Below are 13,538 nucleotides of genomic sequence, written 5' to 3'. Positions count from 1 at the left end.
TTTCCATACCGGAAGGCTCTCCCTGAGGTCTTTTCTTCTCCAGGTTGGACAATCCCAACCTTCCCAACCCCTCCTCGGATGGAGCAGCCACGACTTCTCCTGACAACCTTCTCCAGGACCTCCTCACTCCTCCCAGGAGAACATTTCTTCCCAAGATCTCACCTCAATGTCCTCTCTTTCAGCTCCAAAGCGTTCCCCTCATCCCATTCCTGACCAAGAATCCCTTCCCACCTTCTCTGGAGCCCTTTTTCCATACCGGAAACCTCTTCCTGAGGTCTTTTCTTCTCCAGGTTGGACAATCCCAACCTTCTCAACCCCTCCAGGGATGGAGCAGCCATGACTTCTCCTGACAACCTTTTCCAGGACCTACCTTCTCACCCTCCCAGGAGAACATTTCTTCCCAAGATCTCACCTCAATGTCCTCTCTTTCAGCTCCAAAGCGTTCCCCTCATCCCATTCCTGACCAAGAATCTCTCCCCACCTTCTCTGGAGCTGTTTTTCCATACCGGAAACCTCTCCCTGAGGTCTTTTCTTCTCCAGGTTGGACAATCCCAACCTTCCCAACCCCTCCAGGCATGGAGCAGCCATGACTTCTCCTGACAACCTTTTCCAGGACCTCTTCACTCCTCCCAGGAGAACATTTCTTCCCAAGATCTCACCTCAATGTCCTCTCTTTCAGCTCCAAAGCGTTCCCCTCACCCCATTCCTGACCAAGAATCCCTCCCCACCTTCTCTGGAGCCCTTTTTCCATACCAGAACCCTCTCCCTGAGGCCTTTTCTTCTCCAGGTTGGACAATCCCAACCTTCTCAACCCCTCCTCGGATGGAGCAGCCATGACTTCTCCTGACAACCTTTTCCAGGACCTCTTCACTCCTCCCAGGAGAACATTTCTTCTAAAGATCTCACCTCAATGTCCTCTCTTTCAGCTCCAAAGCGTTCCCCTCACCCCATTCCTGACCAAGAATCCCTCCCCACCTTCTCTGGAGCCCTTTTTCCATACCAGAACCCTCTCCCTGAGGCCTTTTCTTCTCCAGGTTGGACAATCCCAACCTTCTCAACCCCTCCTCGGATGGAGCAGCCATGACTTCTCCTGACAACCTTTTCCAGGACCTCTTCACTCCTCCCAGGAGAACATTTCTTCTAAAGATCTCACCTCAATGTCCTCTCCTTCAGCTCCAAAGCGTTCCCCTCATCCCATTCCTGACCAAGAATCTCTCCCCACCTTCTCTGGAGCCCTTTTTCCATACCGGAAACCTCTCCCTGAGGTCTTTTCTTCTCCAGGTTGGACAATCCCAACCTTCCCAACCCTTCCTCGGACGCTCGTGACAGGAGAACATTCGTTCTCACCTCGGTGTCGTCTGGACCAAAGGTTTCCGAGTGGCTCTGAAGGTGATAAAAGCTGTGACCGCTGAGAAGAACACCCAAACGAGAAGAAACCTCCACCAGTAGAGCTTGATGGTGAAATAGAGGGGCACCACCCACATCTGGAAGAGGGTCACCATCTGTAGGAAGAGAAGAACGACATTTGGAGTTTGGTTTTCTGCTCCTCAGACATCAGAAATGCTCTTCGGTGGTCCTGAGGGGAATCAGAACAGGGTGAAAAAACCATGAGACCAAGGGATGAAGGTCCACCAGGTCAAGAGATGGGTCAAGAAGTTGGGATACACCAACCCCTGTGCAGCTCCAGCCTCGGAGAAGAGCGGCTGGAAAGGTCCCTGGTGGAGAAGGACCTGGAGAGGTTGGTTGAGAGTGGCTGAACGTGAGCTAACGGGTGGTCCAGGTGGCCAAGAAGGCCACCAGCATCGTGGTCTGGAGCAGAAATGAGGTGGCCAAGAGGAGCAGAGAGGGGATTGTGTCTTTGGTGAGGTCACATCTCCAATCCTGGAAGCTCAGGTTTGGGCCTCTCACTCCAAGAAGGTCATTGAGATCCTGTAGGGTGTCCAGAGAAGGGCGACAAAGCTGGTGAAGGTTCTGGAGAACATGGGCTGTGAGGAGCAACTGAGGGACCTGAGGTGGTTCAGCCTGGAGAAGAAGAGGCTGAGGGGAGACCTCAGAGAGCTGTATCTTCTGACCATCTCCAGAGCCTCCATGGCCATCCCGGCTCAGATCTCCATGAGCTGTACCTTCTGACCATCTCCAGAGCCTCCATCCCAGCTCAGATCTCCACGAGCTGTATCTTCTGACCACCTCCAGAGCCTCCATTGCCATCCCAGCTCAGAACTCCATCAGCTGTATCTTCTGACCATCTCCAGAGCCTCCATTGCAGCTCAGATCTCCATCAGCTGTATCTTCTGACCATCTCCAGAGCCTCCATCGCAGCTCAGATCTCCATCAGCTGTATCTTCTGACCATCTCCAGAGCCTCCATCGCAGCTCAGATCTCCATGAGCTGTATCTTCTGACCATCTCCAGAGCCTCCATCGCAGCTCAGATCTCCACGAGCTGTATCTTCTGACCATCTCCAGAGCCTCCATCGCAGCTCAGATCTCCATCAGCTGTATCTTCTGACCATCTCCAGAGCCTCCATCCCAGCTCAGATCTCCATCAGCTGTATCTTCCGACCATCTCCAGAGCCTCCATCCCAGCTCAGATCTCCATCAGCTGTACCTTCTGACCATCTCCAGAGCCTCCATCCCAGCTCAGATCTCCATCAGCTGTATCTTCTGACCATCTCCAGAGCCTCCATCCCAGCTCAGATCTCCATCAGCTGTACCTTCTGACCATCTCCAGAGCCTCCATCCCAGCTCAGATCTCCATCAGCTGTATCTTCTGACCATCTCCATCACCATCCCAGCTCAGATCCAACCTAAACCTCCTGTGGTGCCACCTGAGGCCGTTTCCTCTTCTCCCATCACTCGTTTCTTTAGGAGAAGACACCAACACTCACCTTTCTCCAACCTCTCTTCTGGGAGCCACGAGGTCTCCTCTCAACCTCCTCTTCTCCACACCGAACACCTCCAGATCCCTCAGATGATCCCACAACCCTTTGTTCTCCAACTCCATTCCCTTCTCTGGATGTTCTCCAACCCCTTAAGGTCCTTCTTATCCTGAGAGTTCCAAACCCAAACCCAAGATTCAAGTTGTGTCCTCCTCAGCGCCGACTCCAGAAGGACAATCCCATCCCTGTTCCCATCTTCTCCATGACTCATCCACACCACGATGCCATTGGCCATTTTTTGGCCACCTGAGCTACTCCTCACTCGCTTTTGACCACCACAACGTTCCTCAGCGACGAAATGACGACGTTCCTCAACGCTTATATCCATCCTCGGAGAGAAACTGAGGTTCCGGAGGAGGAACTTACGTTGTAGGAACGAGGATGTCTCTGTTTCCACTGCACCAGAAGAAGTTGGGCCACCACCAACGTGGCGATGAGGATGAGGACCATCTCGGCGTGCATGGCTTCGTGCCCGCGGTGTTTGGCGTGCATCCGTGCGTGCTCCACCCTGCAAGGAGAAGACGGCTGAGGAACACGCGGGCAACGTTCCCATGGAGAACACCTCCTCGTGAGGGAAAACGTTGGAGAGGTGGAACCCAACAAGGATGAAGATGGAGCATCAATCAGAAAAGTCAAGGCCACCATCATCCAGGTCCTCCTGGAGAACAAGAAGACCTCCCACCAACGTTCCTCAAGGAAGGAACGGAGATTGCGTGTCCTACAGATGACATCCAACGGCTCAAAGCGACCGTTGGACACCATGAACGTGTGTTGACCCAACGCTAAACCTTCAACCCCGTTTTAGACCACCGCTTTCCGTTCTCCTTCGCATCCACCGAAGGAAACGTCGGATGAGCGGTGGTGGGAATGGGACAGAGGGAGGAAAATCCCATCAAATGGTTTCTCCATGGGCTGAGCAGCTCCAAACGAAGTGGTTTGTGGAGTGATGCTCCACAAGAACCTGAAGGTTCTTCACAAATCAGTCCAACCTCTCCCACCGGGAATACCGCCCGGAGCAATCTCGGAGACTCACCTCCATCTCTCTTCTGGGGAGAGGTGTGAAAGATCGACCTGAGGAGAAAGCAAAGATCAAAGGCATCAACGGTGAAAGCCCGGGAGAAAGCGGAGCAGCCGAGAACGGATCAATCCATCGCCACCAACTCCCTGAGGAACGTGGTGGTGGGTTCTGAGCCCACGTGGTGGAGAGCTTTGAGGGACCTTCAGGAAGGAGAGCTTTGAGGGACCTTCAGGAAGGAGAGCTTTGAGGGACCTTCAGGAAGGAGAGCTTTGAGGGACCTTCAGGAAGGAGAGCTTTGAGGGACCTTCAGGAAACGTTGGGTTGTACCCACACCGACTGTTCCACCACAAAGAAGACGGAGATGGCACTCGGCTTCTTTCTCTCCTGGTGGCAATGGATCAGTGGTCATAACAGAAGAGTCAACTGAACGACCACCACGTGGGATCGCTCATCGGGAAAGGAAATCATGGAATCATGGAATGAGTTGGGTTGGAAGGGACCTCAAAGCTCATCCAGATCCATGGTCACAGACACCTCCCACTGGATCAGGGGTTCCAAACCCCATCCAACGCGGCCTTCAACCCCTCCAGGGATGGAGCAGCCACTGCTTCTCCTCACAACCCATTCCAGGGCTTCTCCATCCAACAGGAGAACATTTCTCCCCATGGTCTCATCTCCATCTCTCCTCTGGAAGCTCCAAACCATTCTCCCTCATCCCATCTCTGCCCTCCCTGATCCAGAGCCCCTTTGGAGCTTTCCTGGAGCCCCTTTTCCACACTGGAAGGTCTCCATGGAGCCTTCTCCGGGTTGAACAACCTCAACTCTCCCAGCGTGTCCTCCTACGGGAGGTTCTCCAGTCCTCACATCATCTGTGGAGCCTCTGGAATGGGTTGGGTTGGAAGGGACCTCAAAGCTCATCCAGATCCATGGGCACGGACACCTCCCACTCGATCCGGTTGCTCCGAGCTCCATCCAACGTGGCCTTCAACCCCTCCAGGGATGGAGCAGCCACTGCTTCTCCTGACAACCCATTCCAGGGTCTCTCCATCCAACAGGAGAACATTTCTCCCCATGGTCTCATCTCCATCTCTCCTTTGGAAGCTCCAAACCATTCTCCCTCATCCCATTCCTGTCCTCCCTGAATAAGAGGCCCTTCAGAGCTTTCCTGGAGCCTCTGGAATGGGTTGGGAGAACTTTGAGGGACCTTCAGGAAGGAGAGCTTTGAGGGACCCCCAATCCCAGGAACCCCCCAATCTCAGAGATCCCCAATCCCAGAGTCCCCCAATACCAGAGTCCCCCAATTTCAGGGCCCCCCAATCCCAGGGACCCTCAATCCCAGGGACTCCCAATCTCATGGACACCCCAATCCCAGAGACCCCCAATCCCAGGGACTCCCAATCTCAGAGACCCCCAATCTCAGACACCCCCAATCCCAGAGACCTTCAAACTCAGACACCCCCAATACCAGAGTCCCCCCAATCCCAGAGCCCCTCAATCTCAGAGACCTCCAATCCCAGACACCCCCCAATCCCAGAGTCCCCCAATTTCAGGGACCCCCAATCCCAGGGACCCTCAATCTCAGGAACTCCAATGTCAGAGACCCCCAATCCCAGAGACCCCCAATCTCATGGACACCCCAATCACAGAGATCCCCAACCCCAGAGCCCCTCAATCTCAGGGACAACCAACCCCAGAGACCCCCAATCTCAGGGAAGACCAATCCCAGGGACCCCCAATCCCAGGGACCCCCAAATCTCAGGGACCCCCAATCTCAGGGACCCCCAATCCCAGACACCCCCCAATTTCAGGGCCCCCTCAATCCCAGGGACCCTCAATCTCAGGAACTCCAATGTCAGAGACCCCCAATCTCATGGACACCCCAATCCCAGAGACCCCCAATCCCAGGGACTCCCAATATCAGGGACCCCCAGTCTCAGAGTCCCCCCAATCTCAGAGTCCCCCCAATCTCAGGACCCCCAATTTCATGGACACCCCAATCACAGAGACCCCCAATCCCAGAGCCCCTCAATCTCAGGACCCCCAATCCCAGACACACCCAATCCCAGGGACCCTCAATCTCAGGAACTCCAATCTCAGAGACCCCCAATCTCATGGACACCCCAATCCCAGAGCCCCCCAATCCCAGAGCCCCCCAATCTCAGGGACACCCTAACCCCAGACATCCCCAATCTCAGGACCCCCAATCTCAGAGACCCCCAATCCAAGGCACCCCCAATCCCAGAGCCCCCCCCAATCCCAGACACCCCCAATCTCAGACACCCCCAATCCAAGGCACCCCCAATCCCAGAGCCCCCCAATCCCAGAGCCCCCCAATCTCAGGGACACCCTAACCCCAGACATCCCCAATCTCAGGACCCCCAATCTCAGAGACCCCCAATCCAAGGCACCCCCAATCCCAGAGCCCCCCCAATCCCAGAGCCCCCCCCAATCCCAGACACCCCCAATCTCAGACACCCCCAATCCAAGGCACCCCCAATCCCAGAGCCCCCCAATCCCAGAGCCCCCCAATCTCAGGGACACCCTAACCCCAGACATCCCCAATCTCAGGACCCCCAATCTCAGAGACCCCCAATCCAAGGCACCCCCAATCCCAGAGCCCCCCCCAATCCCAGAGCCCCCCCCAATCCCAGACACCCCCAATCTCAGACACCCCCAATCCAAGGCACCCCCAATCCCAGAGCCCCCCCCAATCCCAGAGCCCCCCCCAATTCCAGACACCCCCAATCTCAGACACCCCCAATCCAAGGCACCCCCAATCCCAGAGCCCCCCAATCCCAGAGCCCCCCAATCTCAGGGACACCCTAACCCCAGACATCCCCAATCTCAGGACCCCCAATCTCAGAGACCCCCAATCCAAGGCACCCCCAATCCCAGAGCCCCCCCAATTCCAGACACCCCCAATCTCAGACACCTCCAATCCCAGACACCTCCAATCTCAGGACCTCCAATGCCAGAGACCCTCAATCTCAGGGACCCCCAATCTCAGGAACCCCAATCCCAGATACCCCCAATCCCAGACACCCCCAATCTCAGACACCCCCAATTTCAGGGCCCCCCAATCCCAAAGACCATCAATCTCAGAGACCCCCAATCTCAGACACTCCCAATCTCAGGACCCCCAACCCCAGAGATCCCCAATCCCAGAGACCTTCAATCCCAGAGACCCCCAATCTCAGGACCCCTCAATCCCGGAGACCCCCAATCTCAGAACCCCCAATCCCAGACACCCCTAATCTCAGAGAGCCCCAATCCCAGAGACCCCCAATTTCAGGGCCCCCCAATCCCCCCGTAACCTCAACCCCTCCCCTCTCACCTCCTCCACATCGCGCTCCGCGGGGCCCTCCACCTCCACCTCCAGCACCGCCGCCATTACTGTCCCCCCCCCTTCCTCCTCCCCTCTCACCGCCTTCCGCCCTTCCCGTCAACCACCGCGCGGCGACCAATGAGCAGCGGCAGGGGGCGGGGCTTAGGCCTGAGTGGGCGGGGCTTAGGTCAGAGGTGGTGGGGCTCTGCCGCGGCCTAAGGGACCGCCTGCAAATTCTCATCCCCGCACACGGACGTAAAACCGATCCCTCCGAGTGCGGTGACGCCGTTTTTTTCTCACTGAGTGATTGGATGAGGTCAATGTGCCCGAAACGGTGTTTTAAGTTGCGACGCTCCTTTTCGACCCGTTTTGGCGGTGTCGCGAAGGGGAGAGCACTTGGCAGACGGTCCCTTATAGCGCTGTGCGTGGCGAGAGGGGAGGGGCAATGGCGGAGAGGACTCCGAGTCCCAGAATGCAACACGGTGGCCAAAGAGTAATCGGGGCCGGGGGTGAGGCAGGGACTACAATTCCCGTCATGCACCGCGGCGAACAGCTATTAAAGGGGCTGTGGGAGCGGGATGGGACTACAACTCCCAGAGTGCACCGCGGCGAAGAGGTATTAATGGAGCTGTAAGGGAGGGAGGAGACTACAGCTCTCAGAATGCACCGCGGCGAAGTGGTATTAACAGGGCTGTAGAGGCGGGATAAGGACTACAACTCCCAGAATGCACCGCGGCGAACAGGTATTAATGGGGCTGTAGGGAAGGGCGGGGACTACAGCTCCCAGAATGCTCCGCGGCGAACGGGTATTAATGGGGCTGTAGAGGGGATGGGACCTGTTTGGAGGAGGTGACCCAAAGGTCACAGTGGTGACGTGTCCCCAATGAGGGTGACACGTCCCCAAAGGTCACATCGGACCTCATTTTGGGAGGTTTCTGCCTCATTTTGGGGTATTTTGCCTCGTTTTGGGCCATTTTTCCTCATTTTCGGAGGCGTTTCTCCTCAGTTTTGTTCGTTTCTACTTCATTTTGGCGCTTTTCTCCTCATTTTGGGGGATTTCTCCTCATTTTCTGGATTTTGCCCTCATTTTGAGTGGTTTCTGCCTTATTTTGGGGCATTTTGCCTCGTTTTGAGCCATTTCTTCCTCATTTTATTGGGGGTTTCTCCTCAGTTTGGGTCATTTCTACTTCATTTTGGGGGTTTTCTCCTCATTTGGGGGCATTTCTCCTCATTTTGGGGGTTTCCACCTTGTTTTGGTTTTTTTTTTGCCTCATTTTGGGGTTTTTATCCTCATTTTGAGCCATTTTTTCCTCATTTTGGAGGGGGTTTCTCCTCAGTTTGGGTCGTTTCTACTTCATTTTGGGGCTTTTCCCCTCATTTGGGGGCATTTCTGCTCATTTTGGGGGTTTTGCCTCATTTTGGGCCATTTTTCCTCATTTTTGGTGGGGTTTCTCCTCAGTTTGGGTCATTTCTACTTCATTTTGGGGCTTTTCTCTTCATTTTGGGGCTTTTTTCCTCATTTTGTGGGTTTTGCCCTCGTTTTGGGCCGTTTCTGCCCCATTTTGGGGCATTTTGCCTCATTTTGGGCCATTTTTCCTCATTTTCGGAGGTGTTTCTCCCCAGTTTGGGTCATTTCTACTTCATTTTGGGGCTTAACTCCTCGTTTTGGGGCTTTTCTCCTCATTTTGTGGATTTTGCCCTCATTTTGAGGGGTTTCTGCCTTATTTTGGGGCATTTTGCCTCGTTTTGAGCCATTTTTTCCTCATTTTATTGGGGGTTTCTCCTCAGTTTGGGTCATTTCTACTTCATTTTGGGTCTTTTCTCCTCATTTGGGGGCATTTCTCCTCATTTTGGGGGTTTCCACCTTGTTTTGGTTTTTTTTCCCCTCATTTTGGGGTGTTTATCCTCATTTTGAGCCATTTTTTCCTCATTTTTGAGGGGTTTCTCCCCAGTTTGGGTCGTTTGTACTTCATTTTGGGGGTTTTCTCCTCATTTTGGGGCTTTTCTCCTCGTTTTGGGGCATTTCTCCTCATTTTGGGGGTTTTGCCCTCGTTTTGAGGCATTTCTGCCTCATTTTGGACCATTTTTCCTCATTTTTGGAGGAGTTTCTCCTCAGTTTGGGTCATTTCTACTTCATTTTAGGGCTTTTCTCCTCATTTTTGGGGGTTTCTCCTCATTTTGTGGGTTTTGCCCTCAGTTTGGGCCGTTTCTGCCCCATTTTGGGGCATTTTGCCTCATTTTGGGCCATTTTTCCTCATTTTCGTAGGGGTTTCTCCTCGGTTTGGGTCATTTCTACTTCATTTTGGCACTTTTCTCCTTATTTTCGGGCATTTCTCCTCATTTTGTGGGGTTTGCCCTCGTTTTGGGCCTTTTCTGCCTCATTTTGGGGCATTTTGCCTCATTTTGGACCATTTTTCCTCATTTTTGGAGGGGTTTCTCCCGAGTTTGGGTCATTTCCACTTCATTTTGGGGGCTTTTCTCATTTTGGGGCATTTCTCCTAATTTTGGGGGTTTCCACTTTGTTTTGGGGGCTTTCTCCCTCATTTCGGGGTGTTTTACCTCGTTTTTTGGTATTTTTCCTTACTTTTTGGGGCTTTTCTCCTCGTTTTGGGGCATTTCTCCTCATTTTGTTTGGGTTTCAACCTCGTTTTGAGGCATTTCTGCCTCATTTTGGGTCGTTTTGCCTCGTTTTGTGCCATTATCCCTCAATTTTGGAGGGGGGTCTCCTCAGTTTGCGTCGTTTCTACTTCATTTTGGGGCATTTCTCCTAATTTTGTGGGTTTTGCCCTCATTTTGAGGAGTTTGTGCCCCATTTTGGAGCGTTTTGCCTCATTTTGGATCATTTTCCCTCATTTTTGGAGGGGTTTCTCCTCAGTTTGGGTCATTTCTACTTCATTTTGACACTTTTCTCCTCATTTTGGGGCTTTTTTCCTCATTTTGTGGGTTTTGCCCTCATTTTGGGCTGTTTCTGCCCCATTTTGGGGCATTTTGCCTCATTTTGGACCATTTTTCCTCATTTTTGGAGGGGCTTCTCCCCAGTTTGGGTCATTTCTACCTAATTTGGGGGCTTTTCTCCTCATTTTGTGCGTTTTGCCCTCGTTTTGGGCTGTTTCTGCCCCATTTGGGGGCATTTTGCCTCATTTTGGACCATTTTCCCTCATTTTTGGAGGGGTTTCTCCTCAGTTTGGGTCGTTTTTACTTCATTTGGGGCTTTTCTCATTTTGGGGCATTTCTCATTTTGTTTGGGTTTCAACCTCGTTTTGAGGCATTTCTGCCCCATTTTGGGGCATTTTGCCTCATTTTGGACCATTTTTCCTCATTTTTGGAGGAGTTTCTCCCCAGTTTGGGTCATTTCTACTTCATTTTGGGGCTTTTCTCCTCATTTTGGGGGTTTTGCTCTCGTTTTTGGGCCTTTTCTCCTCGTTTTGAGCCATTTTTCCTCATTTTCGGAGGGGTTTCTCCTCGTTTTGGGTCATTTCTACCTAATCTTGGGGCTTAACTCCTCGTTTTGGGGCATTTCTCCTCATTTTGGAGGTTTTGCCCTCGTTTTGAGGCGTTTCTGCCTCATTTTGGAGTGTTTTGCCTCATTTTGTGCCATTTTTCCTCATTTTTCAGGGGTTTCTCCTCAGTTTGGGTTGTTTCTACTTCATTTTGGGGCTTTTCTCCTCATTTTGGGGCATTTTTCCTCATTTTGTGGGTTTTGCCCTCGTTTTGAGGGGTTTCTGCCTCATTTTTGGGAATTTTGCCTCATTTTGTGCCATTTTTCCTCATTTTGGGGGGAGTCTCCTTATTTTGGGTCTTTTCTGCTTCATTTTGGGGGTTTTCTCCTCATTTTGGGGCATTTGTCCTCATTTTGGGGGTTTTGCTCTCGTTTTTGGGCCTTTTCTCCTCATTTTGGGGCGTTTTGCCTCATTTTGGACCATTTTTCCTCATTTTGAGAGGTTTCTCCTCCGTTTGGGTCATTTCTACTTCATTTTGACACTTTTCTCCTCCTTTTGGGGCTTTTCTCCTCATTTTGTGGATTTTGCCCTCATTTTGAGTGGTTTCTGCCTTATTTTGGGACATTTTGCCTCATTTTGAGCCATTTTTTTCCTCATTTTTTGGGGAGTTTCTCCTCAGTTTGGGTCATTTCTACTTCATTTTGGGGCTTTTCTCCTCATTTTGGGGCATTTCTCCTCATTTTCTGGATTTTGCCCTCATTTTGAGTGGTTTCTGCCTCGTTTTGGGGTGTTTTGCCTCATTTTGGGCCATTTTTTCCTCATTTTTTGAAGGGTTTCTCCCCAGTTTGGGTCATTTCTACTTCATTTTGAGGCTTTTCTCCTCATTTTGGGGCATTTCTCCTCATTTTGTTTGGGTTTCAACCTCGTTTTGCGGCATTTCTGCCTCATTTTGGGTCGTTTTGAGCCATTTTTCCTCATTTTTGGAGGGGTTTCTCCCCAGTTTGGGTCGTTTCTACTTCATTTTGGGGCTTTTCTCCTCATTTTGGGGCTTTTCTCCTCATTTTGTGGGTTTTGCCCTCATTTTGAGGAGTTTCTGCCCCATTTTGGGGCATTTTGCCTCATTTTGGGCCATTTTTTTCCTCATTTTCGGAAGGGTTTCTCCTCAGTTTGGGTCATTTCTACTTCATTTTGGGGCTTTTCTCCTCATTTTGGGGGATTTCTCCTCATTTTCTGGATTTTGCCCTCATTTTGAGTGGTTTCTGCCTTATTCTGGGGCATTTTGCCTCGTTTTGAGCCATTTTTCCCTCATTTTATTGGGGGTTTCTCCTCATTTTGGGTCATTTCTACTTCATTTTGGGTCTTTTCTCCTCATTTGGGTCATTTCTCCTCATTTTGGGGGTTTCCACCTTGTTTTGGGGTTTTTTTTTGCCTCATTTTGGGGTTTTTATCCTCATTTTCAGCCATTTTTTCCTCATTTTTGGAGGGGTTTCTCCCCAGTTTGGGTCGTTTCTACTTCATTTTGGGGCTTTTCTCCTCATTTTGGGGCATTTCTGCTCATTTTGGGGGTTTTGCCTCATTTTGGGCCATTTTTCCTCATTTTCAGAGGTTTTTCTCCCCAGTTTGGGTCATTTCTACTTCATTTTAGTGCTTTTCTCCTCGTTTTGGGGCTTTTTTCCTCATTTTGTGGGTTTTGCCCTCATTTTGAGGCATTTCTGCCTCATTTTGGGGCATTTTGCCTCATTTTGGACCATTTTTCCTCATTTTTGGAGGGGCTTCTCCCCAGTTTGGGTCATTTCTACCTAATTTTGGGGCTTTTCTCCTCATTTTGTGGATTTTGCCCTCATTTTGAGTGGTTTCTGCCTTATTTTGGGACATTTTGCCTCATTTTGAGCCATTTTTTTCCTCATTTTTTGGGGGGTTTCTCCTCAGTTTGGGTCATTTCTACTTCATTTTGGAGGTTTTCTCCTCATTTGGGGGCATTTCTCCTCATTTTGGGGGTTTCCACCTTGTTTTGGGGTTTTTTTTTGCCTCATTTTGGGGTTTTTATCCTCATTTTCAGCCATTTTTTCCTCATCTTTGGAGGGGTTTCTCCCCAGTTTGGGTCGTTTCTACTTCATTTTGGGGGGTTTTCTCCTCATTTTGGGGCTTTTTTCCTCATTTTGTGGGTTTTGCCCTCGTTTTGGGCCGTTTCCAACTCATTTTGGGGTGTTTTGCCTCATTTTGGGCCATTTTTCCTCATTTTGGAGGGGTTTCTCCTCAGTTTGGGTCGTTTCCACTTCATTTTGGCACTTTTCTCCTCATTTTGGGGCATTTTTCCTCATTTTGTGGGTTTTGCCCTCGTTTTGAGGGGTTTCTGCCTCATTTTGGGGTGTTTATCCTCATTTTGAGCCATTTTCCCTCATTTTTGGAGGGGTTTCTCATCAGTTTGCATCGTTTCTACTTCATTTTGGGGCTTTTCTCCTCATTTTGGGGCTTTTCTCCTCATTTTGGGGCTTTTCTCCTCATTTTGTGGGTTTTGCCCTCGTTTTGAGGGGTTTCTGCCTCATTTGGGGGAATTTTGCCTCATTTTGTGCCATTTTTCCTCATTTTGGGGGGGAGTCCCCTCAGTTTGGGTCATTTCTACTTCATTTTGGGGCTTTTCTCCTCATTTTGGGGCGTTTTTCCTCATTTTGTGGGCTTTGTCCTTGTTTTGGGCCGTTTCTGCCCCATTTTGGGGCATTTTGCCTCATTTTGGACCATTTTTCCTCATTTTTGTAGGGGTTTCTCCTCGGTTTGGGTCATTTCTACTTCATTTTGGCACTTTTCTCCTTATTTTCGG

General features: G+C 51.0%; 1 protein-coding gene across 1 annotated transcript in view; it reads right to left on the bottom strand.

Annotated features, from left to right (window-relative positions):
• The window catches only part of RNF121 (ring finger protein 121), a 32,873-nt gene extending 25,497 nt beyond the window's left edge, over positions 1-7,376 (bottom strand). Inside the window, exons 1-4 of the mRNA XM_054055677.1 lie at positions 7,290-7,376; positions 3,971-4,008; positions 3,304-3,445; positions 1,348-1,502 (exon numbers count right to left, since the gene is read on the bottom strand). Of these exons, the coding sequence (XP_053911652.1) occupies positions 1,348-1,502; positions 3,304-3,445; positions 3,971-4,008; positions 7,290-7,346 (392 nt within the window). The 5' untranslated portion in view covers positions 7,347-7,376. The remainder of the gene's footprint in view (positions 1-1,347; positions 1,503-3,303; positions 3,446-3,970; positions 4,009-7,289) is intronic.
• Between the last annotated feature and the right edge of the window lie 6,162 nt (positions 7,377-13,538).

This window comes from Cuculus canorus, chromosome 1 (assembly GCF_017976375.1).
Source record: "Cuculus canorus isolate bCucCan1 chromosome 1, bCucCan1.pri, whole genome shotgun sequence".
In the NCBI taxonomy this organism is placed as follows: domain Eukaryota; kingdom Metazoa; phylum Chordata; class Aves; order Cuculiformes; family Cuculidae; genus Cuculus; species Cuculus canorus.
The sequence above is the reverse complement of the archived record's forward strand: the minus strand, read 5'-3'. Positions and strand labels throughout refer to the sequence as shown.